The sequence below is a fragment of the Calypte anna genome, chromosome 7 (genome assembly GCF_003957555.1).
Source record: "Calypte anna isolate BGI_N300 chromosome 7, bCalAnn1_v1.p, whole genome shotgun sequence".
Classification (NCBI taxonomy): Eukaryota; Metazoa; Chordata; class Aves; order Apodiformes; family Trochilidae; genus Calypte; species Calypte anna.
Genome location: NC_044253.1, coordinates 34,906,366 through 34,927,293, shown reverse-complemented (window position 1 = coordinate 34,927,293; position 20,928 = coordinate 34,906,366). Strand labels below are relative to the sequence as shown.

Here is a 20,928-nt window from a genome sequence, read left to right as displayed (position 1 = left end):
CAGACATGGCTCTTTTTGAGCAGTCTTCAGCTCCACTGACTTCACTTTTGGAGCATTACATCTGGAACTGACGGATAACAAAGTAAAGCCACCATTTTTCTCACCAGGGTGCAACACAGGATGTTCTCCTCCCTGCCCATCAAGAGACAAGGATGATTTGCTTCCCCACTGATAAGGCACAGCCTGAAGAACAGAACTACTAGGATTAACTGGGTGTTCCATAGTTGGGAGTTCTGTGGGCACCCCTCCCCAGCTTTGTAACATGTATTAAATCTTTAGCACCCCTGAGAGCTACTGGCAGTTCTTCCTTGCTAGCACTACCCAAGTTTTCTACTGTACTACTATTTCTGCATAAAAGCCACTTTATTTTTACAATGCCCACAGAGAGAAATCTACAAATCCTGTCGGCCAGCAGCTGATGCTCAACTCTCCTCAGCAATTATTCCATTACTGTAATCACTAATGTTGCTACAAATTATTTTCTCTAAGTATTTGTGACATCCTTATCAGCAATGCACCTTTACAGAGCAGTTTTCAACAGGTATGCCAGTGGGGAACCTCAGCAATGCTTTAGGCCTTGTGATAGCTGAAGCATGCATCCAGGTATAACTTCTGTATATGATGAACCCACTGACTTGAGACTGAAGACAATTCTCCTTTGGGAAAACATTGCCATCTACCCAGTACTCTGTTTTCTGATGAGCTGCAGAACTGCTCCTCTTGCAGTACTTTGCCCATTCTATCCTGTTTTTATGAAAACTGGATGAAGACATACTATGGCAGTTGGTATGGAGATGAGCCAAGTAATTCAGTCCTCAAATATATTTTGCTTTAATTCAAATTCTAATCTGCTTCAGATTCATTCCTAAAATGCTATGCAACTTCTTCATAAAAATCAAGGTATTGCCAACAGTGCCACAAAAATTACACTCCTTTCCTGTTACTGATGCTGAATGTAACAAATGCAATACTAAGTTTTGAGTTTAAAAGCCATCTGCAGGCTCCAGAGTGTGCAGTGGACCAGAATAAGAAGTTCTGCTCTTATATGGAAGTTCTGTTAAGAGCAAAGTAAATGTTTTTCTGCCTGTATTTTCTTACCAAGCCCATTTCACACTTCAGACCATTAACACCCAATGAAAAACAGCTAAGACTGAAGCAATCATTCAATTCATTTCAATTTGTACAGAAGAAGTTGCTTCTACCTCTTGACTGCTAAAAAGCCTCATTAAAAATATAAGGATAATAGGCCCTCATTAGAAGTTTAAGGATAAGAGGTCCCACCCCAAATGAGACTGATTGTCTTTGTTGCCCAGTGGAAGAGCATGAAATATTTCACATTTCCATTTTCTGTCAAATCACTTTTGTGTTGATATCACAAAAGGGCTAAACAAATGCAGCTGCTTGGGTTTAGATCAAAATACATTGTTTTTTAAATGAATGTTCCTGTGAGGCATGGACATCACTGCAGCTTGTCTTTACTTACTGCAGGTCTCAAATACTCATCACACATACAGAACAGTTTTGCTGCTGAAGGGCACTTTTTTTGACCCATCAGGAAAATTGTCAACTCAGAAAATGTGTTTCAAAGACAGGTCTAAATAGAATCACAGAATTATTTAGTTTAGAAAGACCTTTTAGATCATCGAGTCCAACTGTAATAATATATTGGGATTACAATATAAATGCTTGTGCCTGTTTTATAAAATAATCATTCCCACTATGGAAAATGGAAAATAAGCTATCCATCTCTGCTAATTTCCCCCTTCTAAGATGAACCACACACAATGGGGGGATCCTTTTACTTCTTGTTTATGTAGAAAAAGCTTTAGATCACAGGGGTCAGCAACAAAGCAGTTTTATTGAATGCATAAAGTTTTTGTTGCTGATTTCACACATCAGAGCTGACTTTACTGGTGTCCAGAAAGGGTAAGTGACAAAGACTTTTACAAAGGCAACATATCTGAAACAGGATCTTTGCACCTGTAAACAGAAGACACCACACACAAGGATAAGATCAGTGTTTAAACAACACTGAGCATGCTGAATTCTTCCTCAAAGTTGTACCACTTTTTCAAACGTGCACAGAGAATACTCTCCTTTTAACATGAATGTCGTATTAGAACACCAGAGCCTCAAGTTTACCAAATGTTTCTAATTATATAATTAGAAATTATTAGTAAAACTATCCAAAGGCAGTTCAGATGTTGGCAACCTAAAGATGACATCAAGCATCCCTGTGAGGAAACTGTTTCAGAGCCCTGTCTGACTTGTTTCTAACATTGCTTCCATTAATACCTGTGGAGCCCCATCCACAAATTTGCAGTGGATAAAGAAAGGCAGAATCTGGCTCAGGATATTTTTGCAGTGGGACCAGGCAAAGCCCAGACCCACATGTACAAATTGGTGCTTTAAAAGTCCATTGCCATGATTACAATGGATAATCCAAGAGATAAGCCTCTCATTTCTCAAAGTACTCTAGCCCATACTGTATCACTCCCTAGCTGAGCATACTAAGCTTCTGTTTACATTACATGAACTGCTTGGAGAAGAATAAAAATATTTAGGAGCTATTTTGAAATGTACAGACTTAACAACTCTGTCTCTCAATGCTAATGTTTTCTTCTTTGCATATCCCTGATGCCCAGGTGTGCCAAATTCTGGATCTGTGTGGACCAATTTTTCAGCAGGGAAAGATCATTTGGGAGAACTGTCTCACCTTCTTTGCATAACGTAGGTACCTCCTCAAAAAAGGTTTCAAGTCCAAAATTTATCATTTAAATTGACTTGTGTAGCAACTTACATAAGAGCAATACCATTTCCCAGGCTTAGCTTTCTTTCCAAGGCTAAACACTGCTTGTACAGTCATCTGCCAGTGCTGTGAGGTCTTTGATGCCTTACATGCTTTGTTTCACACATTCTTAAACCCACCAGCAATTGAGAGAGAGCAATGAGGAGACCAGTTTAAATGAGTGGATCCAGCAGTTTACAGCAAGTTATCCTTAGGCTGCTCCAGCAGTACCAGTTATCCTTCACTGATACCAGAAAAACTCACCCTTCAAACCCCATCTGGAATTCACCTTGATCAAAATACACTAACATTTTGTTAAAGCACTCTCATAAGGCCCAACTAATCATTTAAACATCTTTCTTGGATTAACAGCTCAAACCCAAGGTTTTACTAAGTAGGAGTATTTTAATACAAGCAATATCCATTAAAAGCCTGAAGGATTTCAACAGTAACTAAGCCTGCACTTACTCTATTTCCTACTTTCACAATAAAATTGACAATATGAAGATAGGGAGAGGAAATAATAATTCATCCATCAGCTTTGAGACCTCTCTGGACCTTGGAAGAATCACTGGGACAGTATTGAGAGGAAGGCTACAAGGCTTGGGCCATCAGATAATCACTATCACGTAACATCTGGAGGGCCAGTCAGCAAAAGGACACTTTACTACATAAACTCTGTGCCAGGGCCAAACACATCAGCTCTGTAGTGAGAAGCAAATCAAGGCAGTTGGGATGGTTATTATAAGCTACTGCAGAACAAATGAGCGTGAGAAAGGCAAGAAATTACAGTTTTGAATAAACATCCTCTGAACATCAGAGGTGGAAGTCACTTAAGTCGTTGGGTAGAAGAGATTTGAGGAATGAACACAGCCAAGTGTCCTACACACCTTGCTCCATATCCCCACAGCATCACTGCAACATCCTCAGCAACAGCCTTCTTCACTTACAACTGGGAGTCCCTACACCTCTGAGAGCCTGAGGCTGCTCCTCAAATACTCTCAGCTCCTCAGCATCTCCTGGAGGGAAAGGAGTGACACAGCTCCCTGGAGAGCCTCCCCACACAATGTGGAGATGGAGGAACTCCAGCCAGAAGTTACCAACTCTGAAGCACCTGCCTGTTGACAAGCTCAAAAGGATGGTCACAAACTGCATGACCAAACTGGGCCTTGGCAAGAAAATTCTGTTTAAATTATTACATATTATACATCTTGCACAGGTTTGCCTTCCAGAGTTCAAGTATGGTACCGAGAAAAACACAGATCCCCAAATGAAAGCCTCCAGAAAATCCGTCCCCTTCATTAACTCAATTGTTCTAATGGATACTTTGTAAATAAATAAGCAAACAGGAAACCAAAAAATTGCAGCTAGGACTTATTCTTGGCCTCAGATAATGTACTGTTGGCAAAAAAAAATTAGAAAGTTCATTAGGAACAAGTCATCTACTTAAGAAGTACCACAGCTACATCTCTGACTCAAAGTAGCACTTACAACTTTTCTGTCCTCTAAGCTCACACCTACAGCCTTCTTGAAAGGAAAAAAGCAGTCTCAAAGTTTTGATAAAATAAACCACCTTTTCTACAAAGACACATCTGTTAAGGGTATGCAGCAGGAATAGCTATTTCATAGACAGCAGATTTCTGCCCCTATGATTGTGACCTTATAAAACGAGATATAGTTGAAAAATAAAACAGAACTACACAGATCTTAAGTAGAATAATAACTTGCTGAACAGTAACCTCTCAGGAAGGGTATTTTTTTCTCAGTTGCAGAAGTGATCATTCTGAAATCACTTTCAATTTGTATCCAAAGTAAAACTCTTTTAAGTTTATTTTCCCCATAAAAATTGTAGGTTGAGATTTAGCAGTTGTCAAACATATTATTCAAATAACTCGTTACATTGTTCAGTCACTGCAGCTCTTGCCATTATTTTCTATAAAAATGATTAACATAATATTACTTGTATCCTTCAGTTATTTTCTTCATCCATTTAAGTATGGATAATTTAAATCTCAGATCATTTTCAGCCTGGTGTTTTTCTTTATAGTCAGAAACCATAATTTACAGGACCCATAAAACAGAACAGATTTGGAGGCTTTCTTCTGAAATAATGGAGTATTAACAGAGCTGGCAAATTCTAGAGGGAATGGAGGGAGACAAATTCAACTTTGATACAACTCGACAGGGGCAGAGCAGGCAAGAATGAAATGACAGGCAGTTTTGGTTCCCTGCAATGCAGTTGGAGGTCTTGATTTCAGGAACTGGCAATCAAGAGTGTGTCTGTGAAATGTCTGTTCCTTTCAGTTCCATCCTTTCCTTGGGTACTTTCTGGCACACTCAAAGAAGTCCTATTTCTCACAGGGGTGGGGGGAATTTTACATTGGTGTCATGATCCTTAAAAAAAAATAAAAAATAAAAGGAGGGGAAGGGGGACTTCCTTCAAAAGCAACAGAGTAGCCAAGACTTGAGAGAAGGAATTAAAACCATGGCTCTCCGAGTGTGGGATTTCCAAAAAGCCAAGAAATTAAGTTTCTAGCAAGGCCTCTGTCAAGAGTTATTTATGACCTGCCCATATTGTCACTCTGCCACACTGCATGCAGCAGCTCCAGGAGGGGAAAGGAAGTCCAAAGGGAAGGTATCCAACCTTGCAAGAATGTAGAGGTTCCAGCAGAGCCAACCAAAATCCCAAGGTGAAATTGCTTCAGCCTTGCCAGAAAAGAAAAATATATTAAAAAGAAAATATTTCCAGTAACTGAATTCAGTAAAATGGTAAAGGAAAATGAAGCTGAGAAAGTCTCATTATTTCAGTGAAGAAGGAAAATTCTGGGGTGAAACGGATTCCATCAGACTGGAAAAGTAAGAAACCTAAATAGCTTCAGGACACAGTTTTGCAAAATGTGAATACTGAGTACTAACCCAGATCAGCATCCAAAACTCTTCAGCTTTTCATGTTAGTTGGGGAGAGTAATGTATTCATAAACTCCATCCTTATATGAAAAAAAGGAAGTCATCTGTAGAAAGGTAACGAGATATAAATATACTGACACTCCTGCTGTGGCCAGCAGAGAGACTGGGAATCCAGGCTGGGGCTGCAGCCAAGCACAGGAGACACAGCCTCCTCTTTAGCCTCACCGTTAGCAAACACGAGAGAGAAAAATCTGACATCCTCAAAGAGAAGAAAAGCAATTAATTTCTGTTCTAACAGTGATTTAGAAGCATCATCCTTCTGGAGTGTGATGCTTCTTCATCACAAAGACTCCTTTCTCATTAAAAAAAGAAAAAAAAATCTCTAAATCTCTTCATTGGCTTCTCTGTGCCTTCTCCTTCTCCAATCTTTATCCAACCTTCTTTTTTTCAAGTATGGAAAACACTCTGCTTTTTGGGAAGAAGCTTATTAAAAAGAAAAAAACACAAACCTGAACTTTTATGGTGCTGCATAGTATCCCTGTAAATGTTAAAAATTGCTTTTCTCTTACTACCAATCTTAAACACAAAGCATTTTATCTTCTTTATCCAACACCTGGTACTCCTTCACAAAAAGACCAAGTATGAGGGTTTTATCTCTGAAATTATCATTACACACACATACTAAAACTTGCCACTATATTACTATGGCAACAAAAATAATAGAGCTTTGAGCAGGACTGTGGGGGAAAATAAATAAATACAGAAACTCTTACAGGATCCAAAGATAGTTTTCATGCAGAAAATATCATTCCATATTCTGAACTCTTGGGACAGTAGTAGAGCCTACTACAGAGTTATCACAGCTCCATCCTTTCATCAGGGATGAAGTAAGACTCGCCAGCTAAGAGCATCAAATCAAAATGTATGCTGCTGAGAGCTGAACTGCAATGACAGTAAACTAAAACCACTGTTTTTTCTGACAATCAAATAGGATTTAATCTGCTGTTTTTACATCATTAGTCAATTTGTTTTCCATTTCCTAAGAATCCCCCAGTGTAGGCAAGGCCAAAGATCAAAAGCAAGGGGCAGATTCTGAGCTGACAGTAACAAGAATATGGTGGATACTGAGTTTAGAAAAAGAAAAAAGCAATCAGTACATTTGAGTCAAAATTAACAGGTTGATCACTACCACTGTGGCTTGACCAGCCATCTAGAGAACAGTGAGCACATTCCCAATAGTTTCAAGGGAGCACAGATTTAATCACAGCATACAGGGCAAACGGTTGCAGACGTATGGTTTTTAACTTGACAGTGTAATTAATGATCTCCTTCGTTAACTGATGACCATTTGCTTGGCAATAAAATAAAATATTCTATTTTTAAGTGGCAAGATAAGATTGAAAAAATAGGAAAGAGCAGAAATACTTGGCCATAAAAAAATGAGGTACTTCAGCTATTCAAAAGTGGCTGGCAGACTCTGGCAAAGGTTAGATACACTTAGTCAAGGCCTCATTAAGTCACACTGCAAGCTCTCTCCACTGCTTCCCAAGCTGACAGACATGTTCAATGCAGCCTCCTCCCTTCAAGGCTCTTACCACCAGGCACTGGCTTCACAGAATGGGCAAAGCACAACTGAGCAAGATGAAGCTTTCACACACAAATTACCCTTGCTTACAGAAAAAAAAATTACAGGAGATGTGCTACTCAAAAATTTGAATAGGATTCATGACACCTTTTCCCCTTCCCCTACCCTGGTCCAAAGGAAGGATTTTGCAAGTCCATCACAACCTTTGCAGTCTATATTCATAGATACTCCAATACCATCCTCCATCTCCCTGTATTTTGGCAACAGTAAATACTCCAATACTGTCCTGTATCTCCCTGTATTTTGGCACACACAACACTAACTAACACAAGCAGCATCTTCTCCAGCAGAATATTTCTCTAGGTTCATGTGCAGTTAACTCCCTACAAGCTCTGCCTTTCCCTACAAGCACACTGCTGCACAACACACAACATACTTTAAAGTCAGCAGAAGGGAATTACTTCCTACACTGCTCTCCTCCTCTTTAAATCCTTCTATGTGCAGTTATTTGGCAGCTCAGCTCCTCTTCTTGCTTTTCACACCTCCCAGAACAAAGCACAGTGATGTTCTCAAGGAAGAAGGCACTTAGATCTGTAAAACCGAATACGAATCCATTATCCTAAGGAGTTAATTAATTAAGCAGCTAGGCATGGCTGGAAGTGACCTGCTGGGGAGAGACAGTGATAAAATTCTCCTGCAGTATACAAATTCCATGAAGAAAAAAACCCAAAACCCTAAAGCAGTCAACAGCAAAGGAATTAATCACCATTATCACTGGAAACACCATGAAGCTTAAACAACCACTTGGAAAGAGCAGAAATTATCCCTAGTGCATTGCCTGGATCATTTTATTGCTATTGATCACCAAAATCATCACTGAAAGGGAGAAAAGCCTGGCATTCTGTGGTTGTTAGTGGCTCATCTGACATCATTAGAAGCTCATTTAACAGCTCTGTAATACCTCCAGCCACCTTAGGTCCTTCTAGGAGGACTCTTAATACCTCCCAGTTGACTGGAGTCTTAAATACTTATGAAGTTAGCTTCTCCAGCCTTCCTAGTATGGATTTTAAATTATAATTGCAATAGAATGGCCACTGACAATACAGCTGACTGTGACTACTACCCCAAGTACTTTCTTGCTGCAGTAAAAGCTTCTACACAGGCATTACACATAATTTAAAAAAAACTAGAGAGATCCATGTACTGTCTTCTTAACTCAACATTATATCTGGCATTTTATATATACACAGACAGGAAGATTAAAGAACAATTTCCACTGCTCCAACTGGAAGTGGTGTATTTGTATTTGAAGCCAAGATTTATCTATGCACAAGTTATTTTTAAAAACCCTTTTAAATAAACCATTGTATCTACAGTAGGCCAAAAAGAGCAGGATAAACACAAAAAAATCCCCAAACCCAACACAAAATACTTGCAATATGGGCAAGTTATTTGCTGATAAAACACTTTGCCTTATTAAACATGTATCTTTGCTGCAATGCTGAATTAAAATAGTTTTATCTCCTTTTGAAAATAATTATTAATAATTTAAAATATAATAATAATTCATTTCTTGCCATAATTGCCAAGCTTAGCTCTTTGGTTCACTAAAGGAAACATTACCATTTTGTACTGCTAAAATTGTGTAAAAATGCAAAACTTAGCAAAAAAAAGTCAATTTAATATGTTCTGTGAATTCCTAATAGCACACAAAGTATATGTGATACATGCCCAAGTAGAGGGATGGGAAGATAATAAGCTGAGCAAGTGGAACTATGTTCTTTTCAACATAGAGATAACCAAATATGTAAATACTTCAGTATTTTCCTGGAATGATATTTGGAGAACTGTGCAGTATGTGCTCCTGGCTGCAATATGCCACAGCACAAGTCAGAGACATTCTGCAGTCCTTGAGTAGGTGTACAGATAGGTAAACAAAGTAAATGGCATTTCAAATGAAATAAAAAGTCCTGGATTATACCGCATATAAAGCTGATAAATGGTGCATCTCAGTAGGGTCTTTTGCCTCACAACTGTTCAAGCAAAACATAAAATGCTGAAACCTTTATAAGTCAGAAGGCAAATCTTTCCCCTTCCCTCCCAGTGAAGGGAACACTGTGCTCACACTGTTCCTTTCAAATCATCAAATTTCTAAAAACAATGCCAAGTGTACTTGCAGGAGAATATAGCTCAGTTTATTTAAGCTGAGATCTGAGGATCTTTGGAGAAGTTAAAAGCTGGTCTGGAGGAAATGTGCAGCTCCTTCTTTGCAGAGCAGGAATATGTGGAAAACATCTACCAGCTATGCACTGATTTTCTCCAGAAAGCTAAGGAAGTGTATGGTCCTCTCCTGTTTGGAAGGCAAAGTACTGCTATAGGAGAGGCTGTACTCAGACTAGGAGTTCTGCTTCATAGAATCTAAGTCCTGACTCTTGGAAAAGCAACAAAAATGTTCTCTTCCAAACATCAAGAGGCACTGCCACGAGTGGGCACCCACAATGTGCAGCTTCAGGCAAAGGGTCAGTCCTCTTAATATACTCTCTAACAGCTGCAAGATTTCATCCCAAGTACGTCTGCTTCAGCGTCTCAAGCACATGGGACAAAGATAGTCTTTACATTGACAAACTCCATTTCCTTAAACATTTTTCCTACCACTGAAGCTTTACTTTCTCCTCTCACCTATGCCCTTCCAGCAAGAGGGGTCTAGGCAAAGCACCACTGCTTAACAGGAACATTTCACTCCAAGTCAAAGCTTTTATTTATCCTCCCCCTCTACTGCTGCAACTCAGCTTCTTCAGCAGAAAACACCGTCTTTGGACTGGTCTATGTAGGCTGTGCTTAGAACAAGAATCATGTAATTTAGGTAATATGTTGCAGTTAAAGAAATAAAGCAACAAGTCTTCCAAGTCAGGAGGTATCACTGCAGGAAACACTCCTCTTTGGCCACCAAGGGTACCTGGAGAACGTTCTGAATTGGCTCTGGTTTGATCTCAGTGAGAATTGGATCAGTCCCTTAAAATGAATTACTGCTAAGCACTACTCCTGTCCATTAGACTCACATATCTGACCACTATATATGAAGGTGCCTCCATCCCATCCATAGAGCTGTAGCAAAAAAATATAAAGCACTAAATATGGAGCTGTTAATTTGCATTCAGCACACAGACTCTGCAGAAGCACTGCCAAACAAATAACTCTCAGCAAGTGCATTTATTTACTTAGTCATCTCTATCTTTTGCCCCCAGCTCTAATAGCAACTTGCTCTCTCTTACTTTTCTAGGAAGAGCAACTGTTATCTGGAAACAATCCCTAAAAATCCACTCTTCATCAATAATGTTGCTCAGGTTTAAAGCACTCTTTTTGCCAAACCCACTGCACCAAGCTCTAAGGAGGATCAGCATAACAAAATAACATTTCAAGTCTTTAAGTGCCAGAAAAAGAAAATATCCAAGTAAAACAACCGGGTTTAGTGACTGAATATTTGTGTTCAGACCAATTCCTCCTGCATTGATGGCAATAGCAGAATTGCCACTGATTTCAGAGACTGCAGAAATTGTTTATTCTCAAAATCTTCGTTGCTTCAGGGGGTAGCTGCCACTGTGAATCACAACATCTTGAGGAAGAAACTCCCAAGCTATATATACCATGGCTTGGTTCTCAAATAATACACAAATACGACCGATTTTACATAACACTGGAAGACAGGACTCCCTTTGGGATGCATCCACGCCTATTTCCCAAAAAAGTGTTTATTTACCCCAGCACCAAGACTCCAGTGTTACCTTAGAGGAAGGCTGGCTCCAGCAGAGCCCACGCACATGGTGTTCCCACTGATGGCTGCACAAATTCCAAGCAGTCTCTAGGGTTGGGCTCTATCAACTGAAGGACTCAAAAGGTTTGCACCAAGTCTTTTTTCTTATGTTTAGTGAATTCCAACACCTACCTTATAAATACTGTAATAAAAATTTCTGTGAGGACTGGCTATATCAGGCAGCCTGGAGGTGTCATACTCCAATGGAAAAGAATTCTTTTATTAAATTAATTTAACAAATGCAATAGTTTAATAAGCTACATAATCGCATTTGGAAAAAGAAAAGAGATCTTACACTAATTCATTCACTGTGTTCTCTCCTGATAGTTCCGGCTTGATGAGATCAGCAGGCATTTTTGCTGAACAAAATGCAACTTCCAACCAGGTATTTATGAAAAATGTTTTAAAATTAAATTTAAAGAACAAGGAAAATCAAATTGTATGGCTCATCCAAACAAAAGTACAGCTTATAAGAAAATTTAACAAAAGAACCCAGAGTTCATCTACATTTAGAATGACAGTTGACTATATTAACAAGTGTCTTAACAGAAAATTTCATGTTAAGTAAAACATGATTAATCTTCTACTTGAACAGCAACAGTAGGCAAAATCTGACAGAATCCACCAAGAATCTCTCTTCTCTCAGAAGATCATCCAGACAACAAAAATGAAAATAAAACATCACTGTGCTATTAGCTTACAATGGTAAAACTTGCCTAAACACTCTTGGGGTGTGGAAAGCTAAGTAGGAGATACCCAAACAACTCTGGAGTCCCTGAGACAGACTTCACATTTAGCAGCATCTGAAATTCCAAAAACTGGATTATATGTTAATCCACTTGAGCTTCTAGACATGCTCTCACCCTGCTCTGCCCCATGGCTTTCCTGGCACTAGCATCTGATCTTCAATTGAGGGATTTTTCTTCCTATTGCTATTAGCTTCCTACCTTTTCCTTGCAAACACTGTGGGCTGAAGTGGATGTTGTGAGGGTGTAAGCTACACCTGCTCCCCAGAATGTACCCCCCTTTGTAGCAGGATCCAATGGAATGGAATTCCTTAAATTCATGGGGTCTTTTTCCATCCATACTCCTGGCATAACTTTTTGTTTTGTTGGTTGTTCTTTTGGGTTGGTCTGGTTGTTTATCTGGTTCAGGTTTCTTTAAGCAGATACACTTTCTAAGAGATACATCAACAGAAAACACAGACAAATGTCCACCAGCATACTCGAAGTCAAGATGGATGCAGCAAGTGTCTGCAGAAGCAGCTGGCCTCTCTGAAACCACAAATACACCCCACATTTTAGGTAAGCAACTCACTTTTTGATTGTGTTTTCCTCCCAAACTACCTAGAAAAGCTAAAGAAAAACTTTTTGTAGCTTAAAAGCAAAATGGATTAGCAATCCATCAAAACTGTCTCATTAAAAATATGATGTATCTACCTATAATACAATATAGATAAGTAGATCCAAATTACTCTAGGAGGATCACTGCTCAACATAGCTGAACAGTCCATAAAATAATAAACCATGAGCTAGTGCAGATAAATAGATTATCTGATTCTAGATTAATTTGAAAGGTATGTACTAAAGTAGTCAGCTTCATACTGAACAGATGTTCTTATTGCCCAATCAGAAGCTGTATCCAAGATAACAAAATCAACTTTCCATAAAGAAGCTTGAGTTTGGAGTCCTACCTATCCACCACCCTGCTTTTCCTATAGTCTTTTATACCCATGCAAACCAATATATGACAATTTAGCAGTACTGAAACTGATTTCCACTTTGCATTAATCTCTGAACTAGGTATTGGGCAGCAAAGATGTGATCCTGTTGCCCCTCAAAGAAGTACCAAAGCAGCACGACAGAGATCAACCAGGAGGGGAAAGATCTAGCAGCATGTAGAATCTCTGGTGGATAATCAGTATGACTATAATTAACATCTTCTGTAGCTGGTTGTGCCATGATTATCCAAGATGGGGGGTGTTTGGTTCTCCCTTGAGCATGCAACTCAATAAGAGAATCAAACCTTTGCAGTATACATTCAAATCCTCTCAAGTATAGTAGCAAAGTACTAATACTTCAGTGCCAGTCACATTTTAAACTCTCATGCACCTTTAAATAAGGTTATGTCTTCGTTTAGCCTGTACCTGGGGCTAAACTGGATGTTTTATGTTAGTTTTATTCCTGTTAATTATTTAAATTAGGGCCTGTACACATCTTAATGTTCAGAGACTTTTCCCACTTAATAAAAACGTGTTAACAATTATTCAAGACTAAATGAAGTCATTAAAATAATCTCAGTAAGCTAAACACGTTTCAGGAAGGAGCTTAATTATCACTAAAGCTGCTAATTTCTGACAAAAAAAAAAAAAAAAGATTCCCTCAGAAAACAGTATATGTAGGTAGGCTTCAAAACAAAAAATGTTTATGATACAGAAAGATTTAAGAACAAGGCTTTGACTGTAAATAAACGTGCACACCAATTTTAAACAAAGATAGCAGTCTTCAGAACTTGTTAGTATTTGGTAAAGGCCTTTGGCAGAACTTAACTTTTTTAGTCTGACTAGCTCCTAAGCTGTCATGCGTGTCATAAGCTCCAAGTCATATTGGCTAAAAGAAAAAATTAAGCTAGAATACATGTGTAATATAAAGTTAAGATTAATCACCATTCCTCATTTCTTAGAAAAATCAGCAAGGCATTACGAAAAAATATATCTACCAGGTTCATCTCTTAAATAAATAATAATAATTTTAAAACCTGATTAGGTTTACCAGTACAATCATTGTTTCACCACAGAGGATGCATTATTGGCTCTGCAGTACCTGCCTGTATTTGCACATCTACTGTGGGGAAGGAGAGAAAAAAAAATATACACACCATCAATTCAAACAAACCATTTTTGTTACTGAGGGAGCTGATCTCAGTGGAACTACAAAATGAGGAAAAAATTATAAGAAATGGGATTTGCATCTCCCTACAGATAAGAAAACTTAGTTTTATCAACAGCTGCTTAAAATACTTTGAACACAGTAGGAAGTATTCTTCCACTGCTGCTCTACCCACCAGCACCACTACTTCAATTAAACATTTTTAACAATTTTTAATTGTTATTTATGTACTTCTACACAATAGTCTTTGTATACATAACATCCTTTAAAAGCAAATCAATAAATATCACCAACTTCATCTCTTATTCCTGACCACAACAGCTCCTACCTCTTTCCTAAAAACCTATCAAGCAACTCCCTGAAAAGACCTGACAGAACTTGTGTTTGCAGATCACTGGACTTGCTGACATCGTCCCACCAGTTTGAAAAAGGTCACCTTTAGGTAATTGCAGTGTATTAAAAGAAACTTGATTATTATGATTGTGTAACAGAAAGATACCACAAACACAATGCTATTATCCACCTCTGCCCACGTTTGGGGAGGCCACTAGTCATATTATATTATGTGCTGTTATGTGCTGCATGGAACCAACTGACAAGAAAACTACTTATGAAAAAAAGAGTGGTGTATGCAAAACAGCTCCAGTGTTATGAAAATAGTAAGATGACTACAAACAAAGATGACTACAAGCTATGCCACAGCAACCCAAAAAAACAACTCCAAAATGCCTCTCTTGTAAAGCTGGCAAAAAAAAAAAAAAAAAAAAAAAAATTAGCTAATTCTAAAAAACTAATTCCCAGAGACTTTTCTTTTCCTTTCTAAGAATTATTTACACTGGTAATAGTCTTCCATGTCTCCTAACAGCGTGTTTAAGTTTTTCTTAACAAACAGATACCAGGTTAGCTAAAGGTCAATCTAGGCTGGTATCCCAGCTACAGGAGCACATGCATGGGGAGACACACAAGAAAGCACAAAGTGATCAGCCCTCCACTGCAGCTTCCCAGCATTCAACTGCCTGTAGTTTGGGGACTGCCTAAGCCAGATGGTTTTGGTGCACCACAAACATCTCCTCCATCAATTTGTCACTTTGAACCAGCTTGAACTCATTCCCATTTCTGACTGTCACAGCTCTCTATGGTTGTTAAGTACACGATTTAACCACATGCTGCATTTATTTTAAACCTCCCAGGTTTCCCCCCCTTCACGTTCTGTGAAATAAAGAGGGCATCAGTTCCCTGTTTCTCTCTCCAAAACTGTTAGGGAATATACACACATCTGAACTATCACCCATCCAGACCAATCTCACTTATTTCTTATCTTGTGGTAGTAGCATGTGATTCTTGCAATTCTTTATACCTTTTTAGGCTCTACTGTGTTCTTTAATGCATTCTCTACCAAAATATATTTCTTTTTTCCTGGGGTAGTTGTGAATATGCCAAAGAACGCAGCTGTGGTAAAATCATAATTGGGCTATAAAATAATTAATCAGGTATAATGAATCTTACACAGTCATAATTTTAGATTAAGCAGCAAGAATCTAAACACAAGCTTACAGCTTACATTTGCAAGCAGCAAAAAGTTTAATCAGTGTTACTGGAGAATCATTACAGTCCTGAAAAACTCGACTTGTCTTCAGAAAAATAAAAAATTTAAATATTCATGTTGCATAGAGAGACATATCATGTATTTAAAACACTTAAATTTGGTCACTGTGCTCTCAGAACACAAGCTGAAAGAAACTAAGCCTCATTTCTTTTTATTTTAAGTTTGGTTTTTGTAATGCAAAAGATGTCACAAGGATAAATACAATTAGTTGAAGCAAGACAGCTGGCTACCTCAGTATGCTCCTGCAATTCTAGGTGTCTTTCTAGAGCCTTTTTTAGAACACTTTCTAGATGGATTTCTAGACCCCTTTCCAGAACACTTCCTAGACAGTTTCATAGAGCCCCTTTTTAGGTTGCTTTCTAGGTAGTTTTCTAGGGAACTTTCCAGAACACTTTCTAGAGTCCTTCTTTGGTTGTTTTATAGAATGCTTTCTAGATACTTTTATATATTGTTTTCTAGAACCCTTTTCAGATATCACCACCCCACACACATGCACCATTTTCTAGATGCATTTCTAGATTGCTTTCCACCTTACTTTCCAGGTCCATTTCTAGAGTGTTTTCTAGGTTTTTCCCAGAGGGATTTCTAGAGCACTTTCTAGGAACCTTTCTAGCTTTCTTTCTAGAACCCTTTCTAGAGAGATCAGTTGATTAATTACATTGCAAAACCCTAATCTTTGCAGTTCTTGTAGTATATGACAGGTAAGGAAAACTCAACTGGCTTTTAAAGAAAAAAAATGTCTGTGCATGACACAAACAGTTTTTAGAAGAACTTCAGTGAAAGTTCTTGCAGCTCTGCTGTGACTGAAGTTAAAATCTGACTCCAGTTTCTACTTCAAGTTGATTTCGTGGGCACAGTTTGCTGTTACCAACAGAATCCAGAGAGCTGCATTATCTACTACAGTATCTAGACACAAAGATCCAGGAAGGAAAAAAAGAAAACAAAACACGTGGTCCTGAAGGTTTGTATTGCGTGCAAACAAGGCAGAGAGAGGTATGTGCTGAAAACTGACAGTGAAATACTGTGGTTAAAAGTTACAAAATATTTCAGTAGGCATTACATAACAAATTACACAGCCTTCCTACTCGTTTATTAAAATGCTTTTACGTGGCAGGGTCAGAAGGAACATGCCAGAAGGGAAACATCAGTCAACTCTGTTTAGAACCCCACACAGGAAGGCTTGCCAAGAATTACATGTAAAGATAGAATACAGTTATTTGAGAACCATTTTATGTTCTCCTGACCTAAAAGTGGTCACAATTAACCTTTTATTTGCAAACAAACAAAATATAATTGGAACACCTGGCTAATCATTTTGCCAATGTTAGTTTTCAGGCTTCTTCAAAAAGGGGTTACCTTCTATGCTCTCTGGCCATTTCTTGTCTCCCAACCACCACACTTTCACGACTTTGAGGTCCTCATGGCAAAAACCCTTTTCATGTTCTGGTTCTTTAGTAAGACCACTTGCCTCTTCCTTTCATTAAAGAAACAGAACAAAACAAAAAAAAAAAACCCCAAAAAACCCAACAAACCCCAGGAAAAAAACCCAACAAATGTACATGTATTAGTAATTTTTTCTAAAGAACAAGAGTGGCTGCAACTTTTTCTCATTAGTACTATTTCAAATTTACCTCAGTCTACAAAGCTGGGAACATGAGTAAAGTAAAATGGGAATAAAAATATCCCGGCTACATTTTTTTCTCTTTGTATAAATGAGTTCTCTTGTTTCTGAGGCCAAACATAGAGCACGTGAATGCACTGAAGATTATGTAAAAGGGCTCATATGTTACTTGCAGTATATGCCAAATGCAATGTGCTGCAGGAAAGGCTTTTATAGCAAGTCCCTGTTCTGTCCTTTGTACTTCATATTGATACTGTGGATGCCAAAACATTGCAGTGTAAGCAAGTTTGTCTTCCACTGGAATTGTGCTCTCAGATTCTAACCTTGAAACTTGCAGAGTTCTAAAAGATAGCTGGGGAAAAAATGCTGTTACAAGTATTCTTTGATCATCTAAAGCCACAGAACTTGAACTTTTCCTTTAACTCAGTGAGACCATTCATGTCTAAAGTGTGCTTTTAAATACTGGGAGAAAAATGGGCAAACAAGCCAAGTGTGTCCAACTCCTGCAGAATAAGAGCTTGCCTGACAGTACTACCATTTTTGCCTTCTTGAAACCCATTTTTCAGCTGGTAAAATCAGCTTAAAGAAAGTAATGGAATACTATTGTGACTCTGGATTATATGAAGATATGGACTTCCTAGAATTAAATAAACACAATAAAACATTGTTAAATGCATTCCCCAGCAGAAGGTACAATGTTTAAACATAACTCCTGCATGCTCAAGTCCTAAAAAAGCAGAAAAAGTAAACGAAGTTTTGTTTTATTTTTAATCTTAATGTCAAGTAAAATTTGCATTTAACACCTGAATAACATGTCCTAGGACATCAGATATTCCTGAAAGATGCAGATAAATAAATTATTTAATTCCTATCCCAAGCAAAAAGTATCTACCATTTTCACTGGTATAATAATGTCAAAGGAAAACTGTGATTCCAAACTTTTACCCCTCAGACAACCTTGTGGGAAAACAAACATGATGGTCTGTCTGGGGTCCCAGCAGCATGCTTTCAAGGTGCAATTTCTCAAGGTCAAATACCTGCTATCAAGCACATTCATATTATCTGATTTAATGAATCATCTTAACAACTAAATATATGATTAATTACAGTACTTGTCATTCAATCAGAAGTCTATTCCAGACCCTTACAGGGTACATTGGAATAATTTTTTTATTTTCCAGACTGCATCTATGCAGAGACATCCTTAGTTCTAAAGGTAATGCTAACCCAGAAATCAGATTGTCCCTCACACAGCATCCAATCCATTGACCTCACCAGCCCATCCCAGTTATCCTGCTCTGCACCTGCTCCAGTTTGAATGCACCATTCCTAAGCACAGGAACCTGAGCTTACCAAGTACTTCAGGTGAGGCCTTACCAGTTCCTTATGTAACAACATTAATACTTTCTTATCACAAACCTCTCTGCTGATAAACACCATCCCAGGCTGTATCTCAACAAATATCTCCATTTGGAAGCTACTTTTTTACCACTCTCAAGAGTATTACTGAATACCAACCTCTAGTGAAAATGCTGCCTGGTCATTAAAAAACCCTGCCATTTGTGACATTATAACATATCTACCACATAGAATTGGTCCATTCTGTAAAAACATTTTATGCTCTTTAATTTAAACCCAAGTTCATAGATTTTTAATTTTTGAAACATTCACAAAATTCCAATACAGAAAAAAACTTTCCCATACCAGAACACCTGCAGAATTCCGGTCCTGATAAAGCGAAGCACTTAGATTGGAAGCATTCCCTCAACACTCACTGGATGGCTTTAGAAGGCTAAAGCCACGCTTCAATGCTTTGTTGGATTTAATGGGTTAATACTTCAAGGTGGAACTTTCAAGGGATTCTCCATGCTCTTTTGCACTTAACTACCTCGGGCCTCCTCTGAAAGCTAAAGCTTTAAAATGCAAAAAGCAAACGTTTTGTTTACCCATTCCTCTTCTGAAGGGATAGCACAAGCGCTAAGCATGTGTTCTTTGCTTCTTGCCTTGAGCTAGAGCTCTGCCCAGCGCTTTCACACATTTACAGAAGCGAAGTCTCATTTTCCACTGCTAACCGGATGCCTTCCAAGTGCAAATCGTTACAAGAGGATCACGTGTGACCATATGCTAAATTAACTTTGCTCAGGAGACTTCATTCATCGTCTCAGCAGAAACCAGCGATTAGCCCACGTACTCGCAAGGAGATACCATTTCGTTCGAAACCGCATAGTTTCTTCTTAAAAATTAGACTGGGAGGAAAAAAACCCAACAGATGAACACAATCACGAGGCGATTTTCCTTACTCCACTGTAACAAAGACGGAGGCTTTCGAGAGCACGCCGACCTGTTAATTTCACATTAAGGGTGTTAAACACACGGTGCTGCTCCGCAGCAATCTGTACGACACTCAGCCCCCAAACACGCCTTCTGCTAATTTCTGACGCTGCATATTTTGCTACTCAAAAGCAAAAACCATCGCGTCTATCCATCTGCCTCCAGGTGCTTCATAAATATTAAACACCAACAGATACGAGAGATACACAAAAACTTTGCAACTCCGCGGGAAGCTGTCCCGCTCTCTCATTCACGGCACCCCGGCACCCCTCAACGGCGGCGGGGGCAGCACCCCACCGGAGCCCGCTCCGCCGGGACACCCAGCAGGCGCGGGGGCCGGCACCGAGCCTGCCGCCGGAGGGCTCCGAGGGGATGCGGCGCCGCAGCTCCGGCACCCCTGCTCGGTGCCGGCAGGGCGGCGGCTTTACCGGAGCGCAGGGTCCCGCCCCGCGCCCTCCTCAGCTCCCCGCGGGAAGGGGTGCACCCGAGGGCGGCTTCATCCCGGACAGCCCGGCGGCGGGGACTCCCCACGTCCTACCTTGATAATGCTGCTCCTCCGCGGGGTAGCCTTGGCCGCTTCCAGTAGGCAAGTGTCGGGGTCGGGCGGTGCCGCCGCTGTCAGGTAGCGCTCGGTGGTACCGACGGCTGAGATGCCGCTACGGCGTTCCCGCCTCCGTCCAGCGGCCGGGGCGTCCAGCGAAGCGGGCTCGGGCTCCTCCTCGGCACGGTGAGCGGCGTCAGGAGGGGCACGGCCCGCCGCCGGCTGCTCCTTGCTGCCGACAGCCTCTGCCATCGCCCCGCCGAGCGCTGTCAACTTCTCCGGTGCCGCCGAGAGGCCGGGTTGGAGGGGTGGGGGGGCAGGAACGCGGACGGACGTCGCCCCGCCGCGCTCCTCTCACGGCACGGCGGCGGCTGCCGCGCCAACTTTCCCCGAAGGAGCCATCTCCGTCCCCCGCAGGTCCCGCCGAGGGAGCGGGGAGGGTAACGGCCCGAAGCGTCGGGAAGGGGGGGGGGGGGGGGGAGGTGGGGTTGAAGGGAGCGGGGGGGGGGAATAAGCGGGGCGGGCAGGGAGCGCGCAGGAAGTGCAGCGGCGGCGGCGGCACCCGCTCTGTTGTGACAGGAGCCGGGCGTGTTTTGACAGGCGGAGTTGACGGACGGGCCGTCAGGCCAATCAGCGCCGCGGCCTCCCCCGGTGGGCGCGGCGGTAGCCAATAGGAATGGCGTGGGGGCGTGCCCGCGGGACGCCTGGATGGGCTCTGAGGGCGGCGCGGGGCAGGTAGGGCTGTGAGGGAGCGCGCGAGGGGAGCCCGCCGGCACCCGCTGCCCCTCATAGCGTAAGGGACGGGTCCGTCCCCTCAGCCCGTGGGAGGTGTGAGGAAAGGGACGCGTGA

At 40.5% G+C, this 20,928-nt stretch overlaps 1 protein-coding gene across 1 annotated transcript in view; it reads right to left on the bottom strand.

Annotated features, from left to right (window-relative positions):
* PLCL1 (phospholipase C like 1 (inactive)) overlaps window positions 1-20,652 on the bottom strand; it is a 150,090-nt gene extending 129,438 nt beyond the window's left edge. Inside the window, exon 1 of the mRNA XM_030454687.1 lies at window positions 20,076-20,652. Coding sequence (XP_030310547.1) covers window positions 20,076-20,330 — 255 coding nt within the window. The 5' untranslated portion in view covers window positions 20,331-20,652. The remainder of the gene's footprint in view (window positions 1-20,075) is intronic.
* Window positions 20,653-20,928: the final 276 nt, after the last annotated feature.